Genomic DNA, 17,215 nt, shown 5'->3' on the forward strand with positions numbered 1-17,215 from the left:
ACCACAATATTGTGCAGTACAGCAGTCCAGAAAACAAATGGAAAGAAACAGATAAAAAACCCAAGGACTCAGCTATTTCAGGTACATGGACAGCACTCCTTTTGCCATGCAATACTTGTACAAAAGTGCACACATAAAAGGTAAGTAAGACTGCAAAAAAAAGCAGTACAAGGTCTCCATATAGCCATTTCCTACAAAGCAGGTCTTGCTTCTAGAATGCAAATAAAACTTCCTGCCTGCCTAAATCAACAATCCCCCCTAGGTCACAGTTCTCCCCAAATACCAGCAATGAGCACAAACACACACAATCCTCAAAGCCACATACTCTTTCAAAGTTAAAAATGATGCAGCCTTCCTGCTACACTAAAAGTAAAGTAAGCCAGTTTTTGGTTTTCATTTTCTTGGGGCTCTTATTTCCTTTCTTCTGAAGTAGTCATGACATAGGACCATATCTGTGTACAGCTATATCCACAAACAGCAACAAACTGTGCTGTGACTTAGAAAAGCAAGCAGTAGTCTAACTTTTTAATAGGGCAAATTGCACTGTTATCACAGGGTCACATAATACACAACTAGAAGTCAAGGTCAACTTAAATTCATGCTGTGACCTTCTCTAGAGCTGAGCTGAACAGTCACACAAACATTTTGATTACAAATTACAACCATAGCACTTCTTCTCATCAGTGTCTACTATAATCAGGCAGTCAGGCACAGTGTTTTCTCACAATCTTTCATCACTTTATAGAAGAGATCAGACTCAGCTGGGACTGACACTGGCAGAGGGACTTGTATGTGGCAAGCACATTTCTCTCTCTCTCAGGATTTTTTATTGAGGTGCACAGAGAGAAATGAAAGAGAAAACAATTTCTATTTCTGCTCCTTGTTTTTCTCTTGTGGAATGTGTTTGGAGAATTGTTTACCCAGAGTGAGCACTTGGTTGGACCATGGTGGATTGTTTGGGCGTGATGGCCAATCGGATCCACCTGTGTCTGGACTCTGGCGAACAGGGTCACGAGTTGTGAGGAGTGAGAGATGATAGTTAGAGAAAGTAGCATGTAGTATTTAGTATCCTCTTTTATATAGCATATTAATGTATTATAACATAGTTATAATAAAGAAATCATTCAGCCTTCTGAAATGGAGTTAGACATCATCATTCTTCCCATTGGGTTCGCCGACACCTACAACACTTGTACTATTTGATGACACAATTTTAGTGAAGGGACATGCCTCCTCCTCCTCCATAGGAGGAAGAAAGACACTATTAAGCAAGCTGTTCTCCAGTATACTTAAGTGTGGCTGTGTCCATACCAGGTTGAATTTCACTGGCTTCATGCCCACTTTGTTACCCAAAAGAAACACAGAATTCCTTACCTGCAACAAATGACCGCTTTACAGGAGAGTGCCAAGTCCAGAAAGCTCTGCCTGACTTCAAATGAAAGGGCATACTTCAGTGTGTGGCCATCAATAATCAGGGCAATATCATTTTCCTTGCCCAGTGACTCCCCCAGACTGGTACAATGTTGAGTCAGAGAAGCTCTTGTTGCCTGAAGAAAAAACAGAAAGAAAATGTTTCTTCCTTATACAAGAGAAGTGCATTCAAACTAGAGCAAGGTATCTCCAGATCACGCAGCAGAGTACACATGCACAACTGGCATTGACATGAGCTAGGGTGTTAACAGCACCTCGTGCACACATACTGACTTGTGTCACAAATTGGCAAAAGCTGCCTCTCCTTGCCTAGGAACTCATCTTGTTTCAGAGCAGACTCCAGCAGCTTTACCACACAGTCCTGCATGACAGATGTGCCCAAAGCAGTTGTGATACAGCCTTCCCAACTGTAGCCCAAATACATCAACTTTCCTGGGCCAAACAGGTAGGAAAATTATCAGGCCACTTTCACATAAAGGTGAAGTGTGGGAGGAAAGAGGAAAACTTGCTTTGCAATTCATTTTCTCTCATCTCACTCATTAGTATGGTAATTGAAACAAACTCACTCTGATCCACTAGAAAACTAGCCCCAAACTGGAGGCAAATTTACACATTAAGTTAATGAGTGTGACAGAGAACACAATTCAGCCATTTCAGACACAGATTACCTTTTGCACCTTCTTCTTCAAAAGAATGACTGCATAATTCCCTGTTTCTCCATTAAAAGTGAGGGATTAGGTTTATGATTTCATGGCATGCTTTATCTACACTGTACCTGAAAATCAAACAAAGTCGATGACTGTGCTTAAACCATTAGAGACCAGTGCTGGGAAAACAAGGGTAAGTCTTCTGGGAAGAAAGCTGTTTTATCTAGTTCAACACTACTCTGCAGTGACAACGTTCACAGAAACTCCAAGGATGTTATAATGGATACAGTTTGGCTAATGGTATCAATAATAGAATTTTATCCCAAGAGCCCTTGCCCCTGGGATCTTGGAGTGTCATTTCTTTTTCTTTACTGCTTCCTCTTAGTCTTGCTCAAACATTTTTCTTACTCTCAAGAGCAGAATTAACCGCTGTCCTCCTCCTGAATGTGCACACGGGATTAAATGCTTCTCTGACTATTTGAAAGGAGAACTCTCTGCCCTTATTCCCTGTCCAGCACTTGGGGCACTTCAGAGGGAACACCCTCGCTTTTCACCTGACCCAAAGAAGGGTGAAGGCCAGGGCCCAACCACACCCTCCTACAGAGGCAGAGGAGAATCTGAGGGCAAGTTCAGGAGGGTCACTGAATATCCATCATTTATTGCTCAAAAGACAAAGCCACAAGAAAACTTATAAAAGGTGGTATTTCTCATCAGTTGAGGATACTAGTCTCTCCATAGCTTATTATCATGGATATGGATAAGCTTCATCCAATCCATGCCCTGGTCATGGAATTTACTCATCTTACATGTAAGATGACACAGAATTAGTAACACTGTTAATAATATCCCAAAACACTATAAATCAAGGATTACAAATGAGGCACTTCATTTTATCAGCACTTTGTACAACTCTCAACATACTCCTCCATACGCAGGGCTAACTTACAACCTAACAGCTTTATACAGTAAAAAAGCATGAATTATTTCTGTTTCTTCCAACTACTTAAAATGGCTGTGTTTTAAAAAAGAAAACCAACTATTGCTCCTAACAACTATTGGCCAGTGCAACTAAGCCAAATAAACCAGATCCCATTCTCACTGGGTATATAATGAAGGCCTTCTAAGCAAACATTTGGAAACCATGGGGAATGACAATCCTTCTGTGGGCAACTCATTACTGGTAACTAGAGTGAAAGTCTCTACTTTGATCCCTAGGTTTTACTCCATGTTTGACATTAAGGGATAAGTTTCTTTGAGTCACATCAAGCAAGACTAAATCAATCCTTTACTAGAACAAGCCTGATGGAGCAGAAATCAATTGTAATCCTAAGAAAGTATCTCATATCTGTGGAATACCCCTGCCTTTTTTACTGAGTATCCACAAAGCCTAAATGCTAAGTTTGTCTGGGGTTCTGATAGAAATAGAATGTTAGAAACAAATAAAGCAAGCCTTTCACTTAGCCATAATAAACTTGGTTTCCTTCCCAGGCACAGAGCATCCAGCTGCTCTGGGGAAACCCAGAGAGGCATCTGCCAATCAAACCTTATGGTACTGGCATATCGATTTCCATCAAATATTAAAAATATACAGCTTTACTTAAAAGTCAGAAGGTGCAAAAACTGAAAAGTCCATATGTTTAGCAGCCCTGATTCAGTGGGTTATTCTAATAAATATGGACACTTCGTAAGCCAGTAGAGGACATGTGCACATGTTTAAGTGGTCAGTTGAATCAGAGTAACATTATCAGTTTAAAGCTTTACAAGGGCTTAAAAACTCATTCATAAGACCACCAAGTGTCAGAGAACAAATATGGAAAAAAAAAAAAAAAAAACCAACCAGATTGTAAAAAGTCAACTACAGAGCTCAAACTGAAAAAGCTAAGGAGATCAGGTTTCAATTTATTTTTATTCTACTTTTAGACCTTTGACATGATGAGGGGACTTGTTTCTAAATACATGAACAAGTCTGACATAAATGCATTTAAGGGTTAAAGTTGTTATGATCTCTGTGCTTGAGTTAAATTTAAGACATAGTGCTATATTCCATAATAAACCTATCCCACCTGCTCTTCCTGTTTGTTTTTCCATTTCCATTTTAACAAGTCACAACCACAAATACAAACCCTCAGCAGAGCACTTACTTGCATTACTGCCTTAAAATAAACTTTCGGATTTTATTGTTCTCTGTGTGCATAGTTTCCATTCAGAACACAAAGTAATATCATTCGTTCATTATTATAAATCTTCACAGCAGACTAAATTTGTTGACAGGCAGAAAACAAAAACATCCTGAAGCAGAGTTTGTGTGGTCTTCTCTGGATTGTACACTCAGGATCTTTAACAAATGTTGTGATAGCATGCCTGTATATTCTCACTTCCTAAAATCTCAGGAAAAATCCCTGCTGTGCCCAGCTTTATGAATTACAATACTGACAAACATTCTGGGATTTATCAGGTATTATTTTGTAGGTTAACAGGGCAAATATTAATACTTTTACATGATGCTTGAAGTCAACTGTGAAGTCAATGCAATCAGAGTTAATGTAATCAGAAACTCTACTGATTTTACTAAAAACAAGAGCAGACTCCTCATGCTGTAATAAGAAACATTAGGAATGTTGTATAGGTTACATAATTAGAACTTAAGCACTTTTTTGTGTGTACTGTGTGCCTTTGGATGATGTCTGTTGTTGTTGCTCTTGAAGTTTTTTTTTGCTTTGTTTTGGTTGGGTTTTTCTAGAAGCAGCGCACAATACTGCCCATTCCCTCCCACCAGAGCTTTGGACACTACAGCAAGAAATGCTGGTGTTTGAGGCAATGCAGTGTGCAACACAGAATGACAGTATCAGATACTTGCCAAGAAAAAAACATCTCAGAAGGACTTGCAAAAATTGAGTGCAGAAGACTCTGGCAGGATAATAGCCATTCCCTAAACTTATTTTACAACAACACTGATACCCAGAGAAGAACTGGACAATTATTTTAAGACAATCAGCTCCAAATCTCCTCTTTCCTGCCCCACATTTCCCTGGAAAGGCTCACAAACTCACTGAAATTACAGCAGGAGATAGAAAGGACAGAATTTTGGGCAGCCACTACACTTGTGGTCCATTGTAAGCATACAGCCATCCATGGCCCACAGGGAAAGACATCTAAGGAAGAGAAGTCAGTGGCTTATAGCATCATGTAGGCCAGAAGGCATAACTGAAGAGAGCCACTCAGCCCCGGATCTGTGATCTCTGACAGATATACCCCCATATGGCCAAAATCAGCCTTACATTCTGCTGTCCACATTTCATGCCCTCTCAGTTGAAGCATGGTGCTAATCATGCCATGATCATGGGTATGACCTTCATATGGGCCATTCACTTTAGAGCTGGACTTGATGATACTTCTGGGTCCCTTCCAACTCAGAATATTCAGTGATTCACCTTCTTGAACAGCCATTTCTCCATCTCAGAAGACCTAAAATGACCCTCACACAACAAGCTCCTGCAGTAAGAGATGTTAAACTTACACATTGGTTTAACTATAAGCTAAGTAAATTGCACATACTATTTGTTTCTGTAGTTATCTAGCAAGTACTGCTAGCTACAGCAGCTTGAAGGCTTTTCCAAGCTAACTTCTTCCATCACCCTATAATTAATTTCCAAACCACTAGTTGTGGTATAAATTAGGTTATATAAATTACACAATCTGCTAACTCACTAGAGTGCACTGAAGTGCCAGCTCAACTTGTTCTACCAATCCAAGAATTTACTTTTTATAGATGCTGTCTTCCTTCCCCATCCATGGATAATCTGAATCATGGGATGTAACAATTCTTTCACCGTGCTGAAAAAAGCGGTTTCAATCAAAATACCAGCCACATCCCCTTCCCCCAGTGTTAAGTGAAAAATATTCCAAGGATAACTTAAGAATTAAGCAAGGAATCCATTGCATAACCCCAATCAAGACAACACTGGCCAACCCTACTGCATGGGAAATTTTCCACTGTACCTTCATTGCAACCTAGAAGCTTCACCACGTTAAGTGAAATCTTTGACTTCAATCTGCCTGGCTGCTGTGCCTGAGAGATCTCTAAATACATCTGACAGAAGCAAATTTACAGAAGAATAGGAATAATCAACATAAAGACAAGAAAAACTAAACCAAAGCTGGCAAAACATATTAGAACTATTTAAAGCAACACCCCTTGGGCAGGAGAGTCACTGGAAGTGCTTGCCACAATAAATAGCACATATGAAAGAGCTAACCTTGAAACCTAGAAAGAAATACTACTTTCAGAACAGATCCTCACTTTTGCCAATCCTCCAAGTTTGGTACCAAATTTGACTAGGTCAGCAAACTACTTCAATTTCCAGAAGCAAACAGGCAACTTCCAACGACCTAGTTATAAGGAAGGGTGCAGAGCATATAGCCACAAAGCCTGGTGAAGATTACTTCATGTTTACGGCAGTAGTCCAGCTACAGGATTTGTTGTTGTGTTCCTCTGTTCCCTCTCTTTTGTGATCCCTACAATTGATCAGTCTTCAAACAGTTGGTTATTTAACTGCTTCTGTGTACTCTGAGAATTTAGCTGGGGATAGAAATACCAATTCAAACACAGTTGTGTTTTCTAGGTGCCATGTACCAGCTGCTTACATAAACTGACACAAAAGCCATGGTTTATGGTCCTGAAAATGGATACTCAAAAACATCAGTAGAATTGAAAATACTTAGTTAGTATCATTTGAATATGTATGGTGTAATACAATCAACTCTAAAACAATGTGGACCACCACATTCAACTCACAAAAATTTTCAGAGAAGCATTTGCCCACTTTCTCAACAATAAGGAAATTCTTAAGAGTATCCACAAAACCACTCTGACTTTCTTCTACTCTTAAAACCATATTACAATGCTAAAAAAAAAATCAAACTTGACAGCAGTATGGACATTCATCTTGCTAGGCATGCAACAGATAAGGTAGTTCACGGGGAACAGAGCAGGCTGAACTCCTGAAAATACATCACCTGTAAGGTTTTTGTAAAGCCAGAAGTAGAAATATTAGCAGGGAGGTTGTTTTGTTTACTAACTCACTGAAAACAGCACTATGGAGAGATGACCCTGAAAATTACACATTTCTAAAGCCGAATTTTAAGAGTTCATCCCTTCCCTAGCTTTACAGAAGAAGAGGATATAAGGACACTCTAGTTGAGAGCCAGGAAAACCTTTAAGAGCCAAAGACTAACTGAATACTTCACAACTTCACATTTAAAAAGAAATAGTACCAAGATTTCCCAGTTTAGAGCATTTCTAGAATACAGGATTCACTTCAAATTCAACCTGTACAAACAAAACCATTTAGCAAATGGAAATAGAAGATCAGATCCCAGCTGCATACCTTCAATTCTTTTAATTCTTTTAAGTAAGATCTTTTAATTCTTTTAAGTAAGATCAAAACTAAGAGAAAAACTAACAGGCCCATCAACAGCTGTTTGCTCAGTATTACTGCAGTGCTCAGCCTATGTTAGATGCTGATTTAGATACATATGAGCACACAGTGTGACTACTACAGTATCACCTCACAGTCATTCCTAAAATATGTTAATCAAATGACTGTCACAGATCCACTACAGCAGAACTTGCTTATTTAATAACACCATGATTCTGCTTGATATGATCTCCTACCACGCCAAGAAAAACAGAGGACCCAGAGATATTAGATGGGCTTACTCAATTTTTATAGCTTTGAATTTAACTTCAACCTGAAATTCCTTCAGTTAGACAAGTAATTTAAAATGTCTCAATACAGGGAGTCCTTAATCTGCATAGCAAGTCTCAGGTTATCACATATTCAGACTAGATCTTGCCTTCAGATATAAGATAAATAGATCATACCAGAATTTTTCTATCCAGGGGCAGTTGAAAGCCCAGATGAATTTTCCCATCAAGAGCTGTAACAAGTGCTGTGGAGAACGATTCAAGGATGTTTCCAGTTCTGCAATAAACTTATTATGCAGGAGCCAAGAAACTTGGTTAAATAGGAAAAAAAGAAAACACCCTGAACACCTGTCCTGTCATCTGTACATCTATCTCCAAGCATGCTCTACATAGTTTAAAAAGAAAAATGAAACAGATCTTTTCACAAACTTCATCTGATCACAGAAAAATAATCTCCAGAAGTGTCAATCAGATATACCATCTCAAACACATATGCCGTGTAAAGGGCTGCAGGTACTTCAAGTACCTGCAAGATCAGTTCAAGATCATGGCAAGGAAGAGCATCAAAGAGCTGACATGTCAAAAAGTACATGGTGAAGTACTCAAGCTAACTTAACATAGCATGTCAGGTGGTTGCACACTAAACTTCAGGGTCTCAGTGAAGAAAAAGGCAGCATCATTAAAATGGAACATATATGAAGTCTCCCCTGCAGCCCCAGAGCTAGAGAGGCTTTGGGGTGGGGGGAGAAGGAGGGAAGAATTAGGAGCAAAGAGGGGCTTTTGCCAAATTAAGAAGTAACCAATTTATTCAAGACTTCACTAACTGGTCATCTCCCACCTTGCAGATTAAATAACATGGCAGTGCATGCTGCCAGAAGTGCTGATCCTCGTACCTTAGCCTTTTGAAATAAAACCTTAAGTTTTCTGCAGCATTACTTTTTCCTCACATTAAGGAGAGAAATGCTGATTATAACAGTGGCATCTTAAAAATGCCAATCTTTACTGTAATCATGACTAAAATACTGATTACTTTAAATAAAAAATCAAGAAAAGTGACAAAAGTCTCAGCATTCTCAGACAAAAGAACTGACATCCTAAGTAGTTACCCAGTGTGACACTGTTGCCAAAGGCACCATCTTGAAAGCCATGAGTCTTTTGCAATCCTTCTTTGAGTTCCAAGAGGGCAAAGCTGGCAGCATAAGAAACAACTGCAGTCAAAAGGGCAATTCATCAAATGTTCTTCAAATGCTATGGAAGACAATACCACATTTGTTCAGTTTGACATTTTTCAATATTTCTAACTTTAGCAAGAAGCATGTGTATCCTGGGACAACCAAGGATTTCAAATATTATAGCCACAACCCTGTACTCTTCACACTAAGAACAGCATTAGGCTCATTACACAATTTTCATTTACTCCAGAACTGCTCTATGTAGGTGACTCTGTCTATTGCTTTCAATATATATTAGATATTTGACCACAGAACATTTTACGGTGCACATTAAGATAGTTTATGTCTCATACCACAGAAAGTGCAAAGAAGAAATGTTCTTGACACAAAAACATTTGTGTGATTACTAAAATCAACTGCAGTCTGCCAAGAGGAAGTAGTCTGTTAGTTTTGGTACTAAGCTATAATGATTCAGTCTTTATATTATGATATTTTAGCTTTATAAAATTTACAAAACCTGTTTCAGTGTCTCACCACCCTCACAGTAAGGAATTTTTTCTTAACGTGTAATCTAAACCTACTATCTTACAGTTTGAAGCCATTCCCCCTTGTCCTGTCACTATATGTTCCTGTAGAAAGTCCCTCTCCAACTTTCTTGCAGACTTCTCCCTTCAGGTACAGGAAGGCAATTAGGCCACCCCTAAGCCTTCAGGTAGAATGCTTTAAAGATTCACATCTCTGCTACAGATACTGGTTTTTTCATATATGTATACCTCTATCTGTGTATGGGGTTTTTTTATATACACAAAGTGTAAACTATAAATTATCACTATTTTACCACCTTGGTCAATATAAAATACAGGCATCCTGACTCAATAAGATTAGAACTTTCCTGAGACAAGGCACAGCCACCAATGCAGACAGGACTACATTAAAGGAGTTTTATCATTGCTAGTAAGTAAGGAATCCATGTTTATTAATGTATAAAAGACTAAACACTAGTCACAACGAAATACAGATGAGATGACAGAGCTCATCTCTCCTCCAGAAGAATGCTATACATAAGGAACGCATAATATTGAGTAGATTGATTTGTACAAAACAGGATTGACTCAAGATGATTTTCTCATGATGCAGTTACCTTTCCAGCACAGACATATGCATGTGTCAAAACTACTGTTGACTATGACAAAAATATTTTATATTTTCAAGTCACATTACATGTATAGTCTGGAAAAGACAGTTTTGGTTTTACCCTTTCATGTAAGGTAAAATCAATTTGTAAGACATCAAAATAAAGCTGGAAGGACAGAATTTCCCTCTCTAATTTAAATAGGGCTAGAGAAAGCTATAGCTTCAATTATTTGTAGTCTTCCACTCTTAATTTCCTCTTCAAAATCCCCATTTAAAAAAAGACCCCAACTGCTGTTAGCGTCTGTGCAGTTAATAGTTCAGTTGAATGGCAGCGTAAGTAACAGAGGCCATACTGCTGTCAGAGCTCATAGCCAAAGTTATTCCCACACTTAAGTAAAAGGAAACTGCTTTGAGAATTAAGCCAAACAGCAAACTCTAAGCTACTCGAGACAGTCCCAACATACAACAACCCAACCTGTCATACTAGTCTTCCTTTCAGGTGCTTGTGTACTATCAAATCTATTTCTCCAAGTGAAGCCGAGAAAGTTCCAGAGCCACTGATCAGGACAAGCAAGCTGTGTAATAAAAGTGACTTTTAAGAAGGAGATTGCTTTTAACCCAAGTTGTTTGCTTAAAGCCCTGGTTTTGATTTAGAAACAATACACGTATTGAGCAGAAATATGAGAAAACTCGCAGTTCCTGAAATACCCTTTGAGATTTTACTTCTACCCTGACAGCATGACAAACATGAGAAGTTACTCATACTCCTTGGAATATGTTTTTTTCCCTTTTACCCAAGGCTGACTAGGCAATAAAACAACATACAAAAAGGTTTCCAGAAGGATCTGATGCAAGCTGTACTCCCATGACCTTACCTATTCCCCAACAGCCTCTCAAAAACGAAGAACAAATAACCATCAATTGTTTCCATCTAACTGGGATCACTTTGACTCCTTAAAGAGTTGGGTCAGGCTTCCTGCCCTTTGGCAGCTGCTCAATGGTAGGCAGGGTGCAACAGTCCATCCTGGACACTTCATTCCTGGCCTCGGTCCCATCTGTGCCCTGTCAGGACTTGTAATGAAGCAGAGCCTAGCAAGCAGAAAGCAAGGCAGCATTCTCCTGCCCCTTTGGCAAGCTACTGGAAAGGGAGGCTCAAATCTGACCATGCTTCTGTTTAAGACAAAACAGCACCTAAATTGCCCCACAGGGGCAGATAAAGGATATGGAACACACTGTACAAGGAAAACACTACATGTGTCCTCAAGGACAAGGGCATGGACACTCCCACACCTGGGACACACAGAGGAAGAAGCAGAGATCAAAAAGCTGGAACAGCAAGGATATAGGGAAACTGGATTTTCCCTCATGTCCCAAAACTAAAAGTAAGAGCTCTAAACTCTGCATCCAAGCAGAGGACAATAACAGGACTAAAACTGCTAACCTTAGACTACAGGTTTTTAAACTCATAAATTACAGTGCTAAAATATAGGTACATATCAGGGAAAGGGAGAAACACTATTGGGTTAGACAAGCAAGATGCTAGGAAACATTCAAGCTAGATCACAGAGATCTTCACTATCTGAACACTTCTAGATCTGTAGGATCAAATAACTCTCATTTACCAACTGAAGAAAAGTAACAGGAGAGCTATCCAAAGCACAAGTACTGGCACCACACATAAATTATGAAAACTAAAGAATTTAGTGTTATAGTATCAGAATACCAGAAATCCAGATAGCTATATATTTGTTCAGCTGATACAAGACCCATAACCAAACTACCTACAGAGCAATAGATCATGAAATGAGAAAAGCATGACAAAATTATCCAAATGGTTTTATGCGTGCCAGCCTGTTGAACCTACTTACTGGTTTTGCTCAAGTAAGATTTGTCATTATGTAAATTCTTGTGCTGCACTTTTATTACAAAATTAGTACTTCACAACAGTAACATCAGGTAAATATTTCAAGATTGTCCAGCTTGAACAATTTTGTCAGAGAAGGTCTGAAAATTATACTTGCTAATAGAACTCTACCAAGATCAATTCATGCTCAATGCTACTTACCTTTAAAACACCAAAATAAATGCAATCCTTTTGTCTTGCAATTTGAGCACAGCAGATTACAGTGACAAAAGGACAAAAAATGCTGCCCGGAGAGCTTGTGGAAACCCCATCCCCAGATATGTTCAATAAAGGCCAGGTTGGATGGGGCCCTGAGCAACCTGATCTAGGGAATGGAACCCCTGCCCACAGCAGAAGGGGTTGAAACTAGATCTTTAAGGTCCCTTCCAACTCACACCATTCTACAGTTGTATTAAAAAGAGAAAGGTCTGAAAAAGCAAATATAAACAAGCTTTCTTTGAACAATTAATTTTAACTTAACTGGCAGCAGATATGTGAGCAATGACAAACTAGATGTGGCACAGACCCAAACCCCTCCTCCTGCCCTCGGTTCCACCCTTGAAACAAGGCACAGGGCAGGCAGCTCCTCCAGCCCATCCTTTGCCACATGGCACATGAAGAGCCAGCAGCAGGACACAGCTTCCCCTCACCTTCTCAAGTGTCTGGAGAAGTGGGCAGTGAACCAGCTAGTGGGATCTATGGACCAGCTCCCCACAGGCAGTTCAGAAGTTGCCATACAATTGTCACTTTTTATACTGAATTTTACTTCAATTCTAAAGCCAAATTAATTTTTGTGCCTATCTTATTAAAAATGTTTGATCCCCTACCACAGCTTCAATTACTCAGATGAGACTAGGTTCAATGATGAAATGGAATGGCTGGAGGGTCCTAAAGAGCCTGAAGCCTATCTAGAGGGTTTTTAGAATGTGACTATAACAGGATAACATGGAAACATGAAAACGTGATAAAACATGAAAAGCTAAGGGTTTATAAGAGATGATGGTACATGGCATCAATATATTTCTAAATATCAGGCAACAGCCCGAGATTATTTTAGGCTACTTGTCTCCCTTAAATAACATTACCTTCTCAGCAAGGCTATAGCCTTAGGGAAGGGTGATGCACATGAACAAGCACACATCTGCTTACAGCAGCTTCAGAGAGGCACTGCTTGGTCATGCTCTGGCCTTACATCACTCTTAGGTAGTGGTGGAAAAGGAAACAAGCAGGAACAAGGGCAGCTTTGCCACTGGCCTCCTTGAAGATCAAAGGAAGCAAAAGCCTTCACTCAACTGTTCCCTAGTCATTTTCTTAGTTAAGATTATTTGGGAAAAAAAAAGTCTGGAGCATTTCAAGCACTTCCAAGTTGTACAGGAATAGAAAAATGGCCTTTGCTAAACACAGTCCCTATTTAATACTACATGAGGTGACATTAAAAGGCCATTTGCCCTTGCCATCACATCACAAGTTTAAGGCAGTTTCTTCACCAGCCATAGTTCAGCCAGAACTGAAATTCCAGACACACTACAAATCTGAAAGATTATGTGTGTTCAGTGGACAGTTTAGTGTCTTCATACTTTCAAAGCTACACAGGAGACAACAGGTAGTGTTTTTGAGAGGAATGGAGGTGAGATGTACTCGCTTGGTTCAGTGACTGATGAGTTACATCCAAGGACATTCTCTAAGAGCTGTCCTGATGCCAGACACTAAGGACAGCTTTCAAATAACTTCATACAACTATTTTAATAATCTTGAAATTCCAATACTGTATATAATCTGTGGGAGAGTTACCAAACAAATAATTACTCATTGAAACAGTATTAATGTTATAAAATCTTAAGGTCATGTAACAACTGGTTACAACAATTTAATACTTTAGATATAAAGCAAAATCCGTAATAGCCTTCTCTCAACCAAGGCAACAAATGCTTTACTTGGGGCAATGAATTCTAACAGGAATTAGAAATACCAAAAATAAGCAGTTTTTTGGACTGTATACAAGACCCCTGCATCTGAGAGATGCTGAGCCCCATTTATCCTAGCCTCTCAAGTATCCAGACACTGCATTCCTCCCAAAGCTTATTCCATTAGCTGACAAGATGATCATCTTCACCTATTAAAAATTCTATGCAAATACACTATTTCAAAAGACAGCACCATAAAGATTTTCAGAGCTCCAATGCCATTGCAGAGAAACACAAAGTTAAGGTAACAATATTCACAACTCCCAGACCAAAATATTCATTCTTATATCACACAGGCTGCCTTTCTGACTATGTGAACTGAAATACCACATGGGAAATAGGGATTTAGCCACAATGATTTTGGACATTGAAATCAGTTAGGGCAGAACTCCATCTTTTGGAAGACACTAGCAGAGCTGAACAATAAAGGGTGTATCTTTGAATAATATGTGGCAGTAATTATCCTGGGCTTGGCTAGTGGTCTTCTTTGCTACAAACACATCTGTACTTTGCTGCTTCGAGCTTCCTTCAGGCCCTAGTTAACCTTTGCTCATAAAGCATGATATGTTCCAAAAATGCTTACTGGAAAAGAATATTGTAACCAGCCAACTGCACATGTGAACCCAAACTCAAGATTACTGAAATTGCATTACGAGGCAGCAGACATGGTTTTAAAACCACACTGGCCATTTTTACAGCAGAATGTGTTCTTATTAGGAAAAAAAAAAAACAAAAACAATAACAAAAACCACAAAAAAAAAAACCATACCCACAAACTACCAATCAAAAAACCTGACAAAACCCCACACCAAACATTTTTCTTCCAGCAATAATGACAGTGTGAAAATTAACGTGTCAAAACCCAAGTAAGAAACCAGGCAATTTAGCACAGGCTTCTGTGATGGAAACTAGAGGCACTCCAGGACTTTATGTTCACTGATTTAGACAATGCACAGCAGTTAGGTCAGTGGATAGGCAGGGTAACTAATTCCAAGTGCAGAGATAAAGGTAGTCTAAGTAGGAGTGTTCTGTCTCTTACAAAATTAAAAGATGTGCTAGATGCTCGGTCCTACATGACTACCACTGTTTTCATTAATATTTAGTTTGAGAATTTCCTCCAGATGACTACCACAAGAGTAATATTGAAGATTTATGCTCATGGGAGGTAACTCTACTACACTCCTGTACAACATCTACAGAAACAATGTTTTATTGCCCTCAGCACAGCACCTTAGCCCCCAGTATATTGACAAATAGCAACAATTCCTTCTTGGCAAACATATTTTCTGACACCTTCTGCAAGAATTTGCTCTCTGATTTGCAGATTTCCTTACTGAAGGTTCATGTGGTTCCTGGATGCTGGACAAGCATGAATCAAATGATCTGTCGCAAGATCTACTTTATTTGTAATCTCAAGTAGCTAAATAATTTCCATTTCTTAAGAAGCTTCACATACTTCCCTCATACAAAAAAAATCACATGCAACAAACTAAACAACCTGCTGCCTTCTCTCCCTCCAAAACCATCACACTGGATTTCTCTACTGTCCTTACTCGACTTCTCCAAAATATTCTACTTGCATTAAAGGTTTCAATAAAATTGCTAATATCAATGTGAACCACAGAGGAAAGTAAATCTTCCTCCAGCTACTCTATACTTTGCCAGACTCCCACAAGTAACCCATTTTATCCCTTCCCCTACTGGGAGGCTTGCTTATTCCTTGCAGATTTAAAAGCAACGAAACATCAATATTGACGTGTATTTGTTGGCAATTGCCACAAATGATTGCATGGAAAATGCATTTAGAGGCCATAGGGCAGCCTGTACATAGGACGGGTTGGTTTTGTTTGACTTGAAATTCTCTATAATGTATTATAAACTAGGGCTGTACAACACCATTTCAGATAAGTATCATTTACAATTCATCTCTACATAAAAATTGACAAAGTTTTAATTTGGCTGATCCTAGTCCTTATAACTGAAATCTTCTATTTTCATATACAGTTAGTGCAGACATTTCCTGGACATCTACAGGCAGCTCAGGAAGCAAGAGTACCTCTGCTGCTGCACTGCTCGCATCTCACTGCTTCTTGTTCTAGAAAGAACTAGAAACAAATCTTACTTTTGTGGCATTAATTGTTGCCCAGAAAAGATCCTGGTATCCACTCAACTGAGAAGGTGGACACAACACCTGATTTGCTTTCATCATGACAGCTTCCGGCGTTTTTACTTTTTTGTTTAAGATAAAAATATAAAGAAAGCCCTAGGCAAGCTTCTCTTTTCTAGTCGAACAAACACCATTCCCTGAAGTGAACAGTAACTTTTCAAAGACCTCTTTTTCCTTGAGTTTTAAAAACACACTTAGTTTCCTATCAGTTTACTCAATACATCTGAAGTTTTTATTAAAGTTTATCTAATAAATATGATACCCACTTCAATTACTAAAAATAATTGTAGTAAGAAAACACCACAAAATCATCAAGATTATGTTTCTTTTTTTTTAATTAAACCACCACAGTAATTTCCCTAAAGATTTAGTTATACAATAGATTTCTTTTATTAATATTTACTAAACCTATTAACTCTGTCTATTGAACTGCAGATTTTGTCTGTCAAGCCCTGGACAGAACTAGAAATCCCTTGAGAACCTGATAGTATTGAAACTACTATAGACAGACAAATTAAGTTTTAATTAACTTTAAAAGAAAGCACAAGTTTTCAAAAAAATCAGCCAGTTAAGCTGTGAACCCATCCCCATTTTCCTCATGTTATTTACAGGTAAATTGTGTAATATTAATTCTATAATCCAGACAAATATTACTGTACCAGCCTAAATCTTACAAAGCCCCTTAACCATTATTTGGCTTTATTCAGATACATTTTCCCAGAGTTCTACTAAACTGCATATCTAAAAGCACACGCTCTAGTGACCTTCACCCCCTGCACCCCAAGGACACAGAATTCTTGAAGCCAGACAACTTTGGTCACCATTAGCCCAGTAAATGGTTCTAAGTTATAACACAGAATTTGATACCTTGTCTTTCTACAAATAGCTGAATCTTCTTGTTTCATTGAATTCTATACTCTAGCTACAAGAACTTGAATTAGTAACAGACACCAAATTCCTCAATCGTTCAAACCAGAGGAAAGATTCACTGTGAAAATCTGAAGCACACAACAAGCATACCTAGATATCACCAAAACTCAGCAGGATGGAAGCTTCAGGAGGACACCAAATCACCTCAGCTCTGACTGAC

General features: G+C 38.8%; 1 protein-coding gene across 1 annotated transcript in view; it reads right to left on the reverse strand.

The window, feature by feature from the left end:
• Positions 1 to 17,215, reverse strand: part of ATP8A2 (ATPase phospholipid transporting 8A2) — a 275,860-nt gene that overhangs the window by 192,126 nt on the left and 66,519 nt on the right. Inside the window, exon 25 of the mRNA XM_053935453.1 lies at positions 1,375 to 1,547. Coding sequence (XP_053791428.1) covers positions 1,375 to 1,547 — 173 coding nt within the window. The remainder of the gene's footprint in view (positions 1 to 1,374; positions 1,548 to 17,215) is intronic.

The sequence above is a fragment of the Vidua chalybeata genome, chromosome 2 (assembly GCF_026979565.1).
Source record: "Vidua chalybeata isolate OUT-0048 chromosome 2, bVidCha1 merged haplotype, whole genome shotgun sequence".
NCBI classification, from domain to species: domain Eukaryota; kingdom Metazoa; phylum Chordata; class Aves; order Passeriformes; family Viduidae; genus Vidua; species Vidua chalybeata.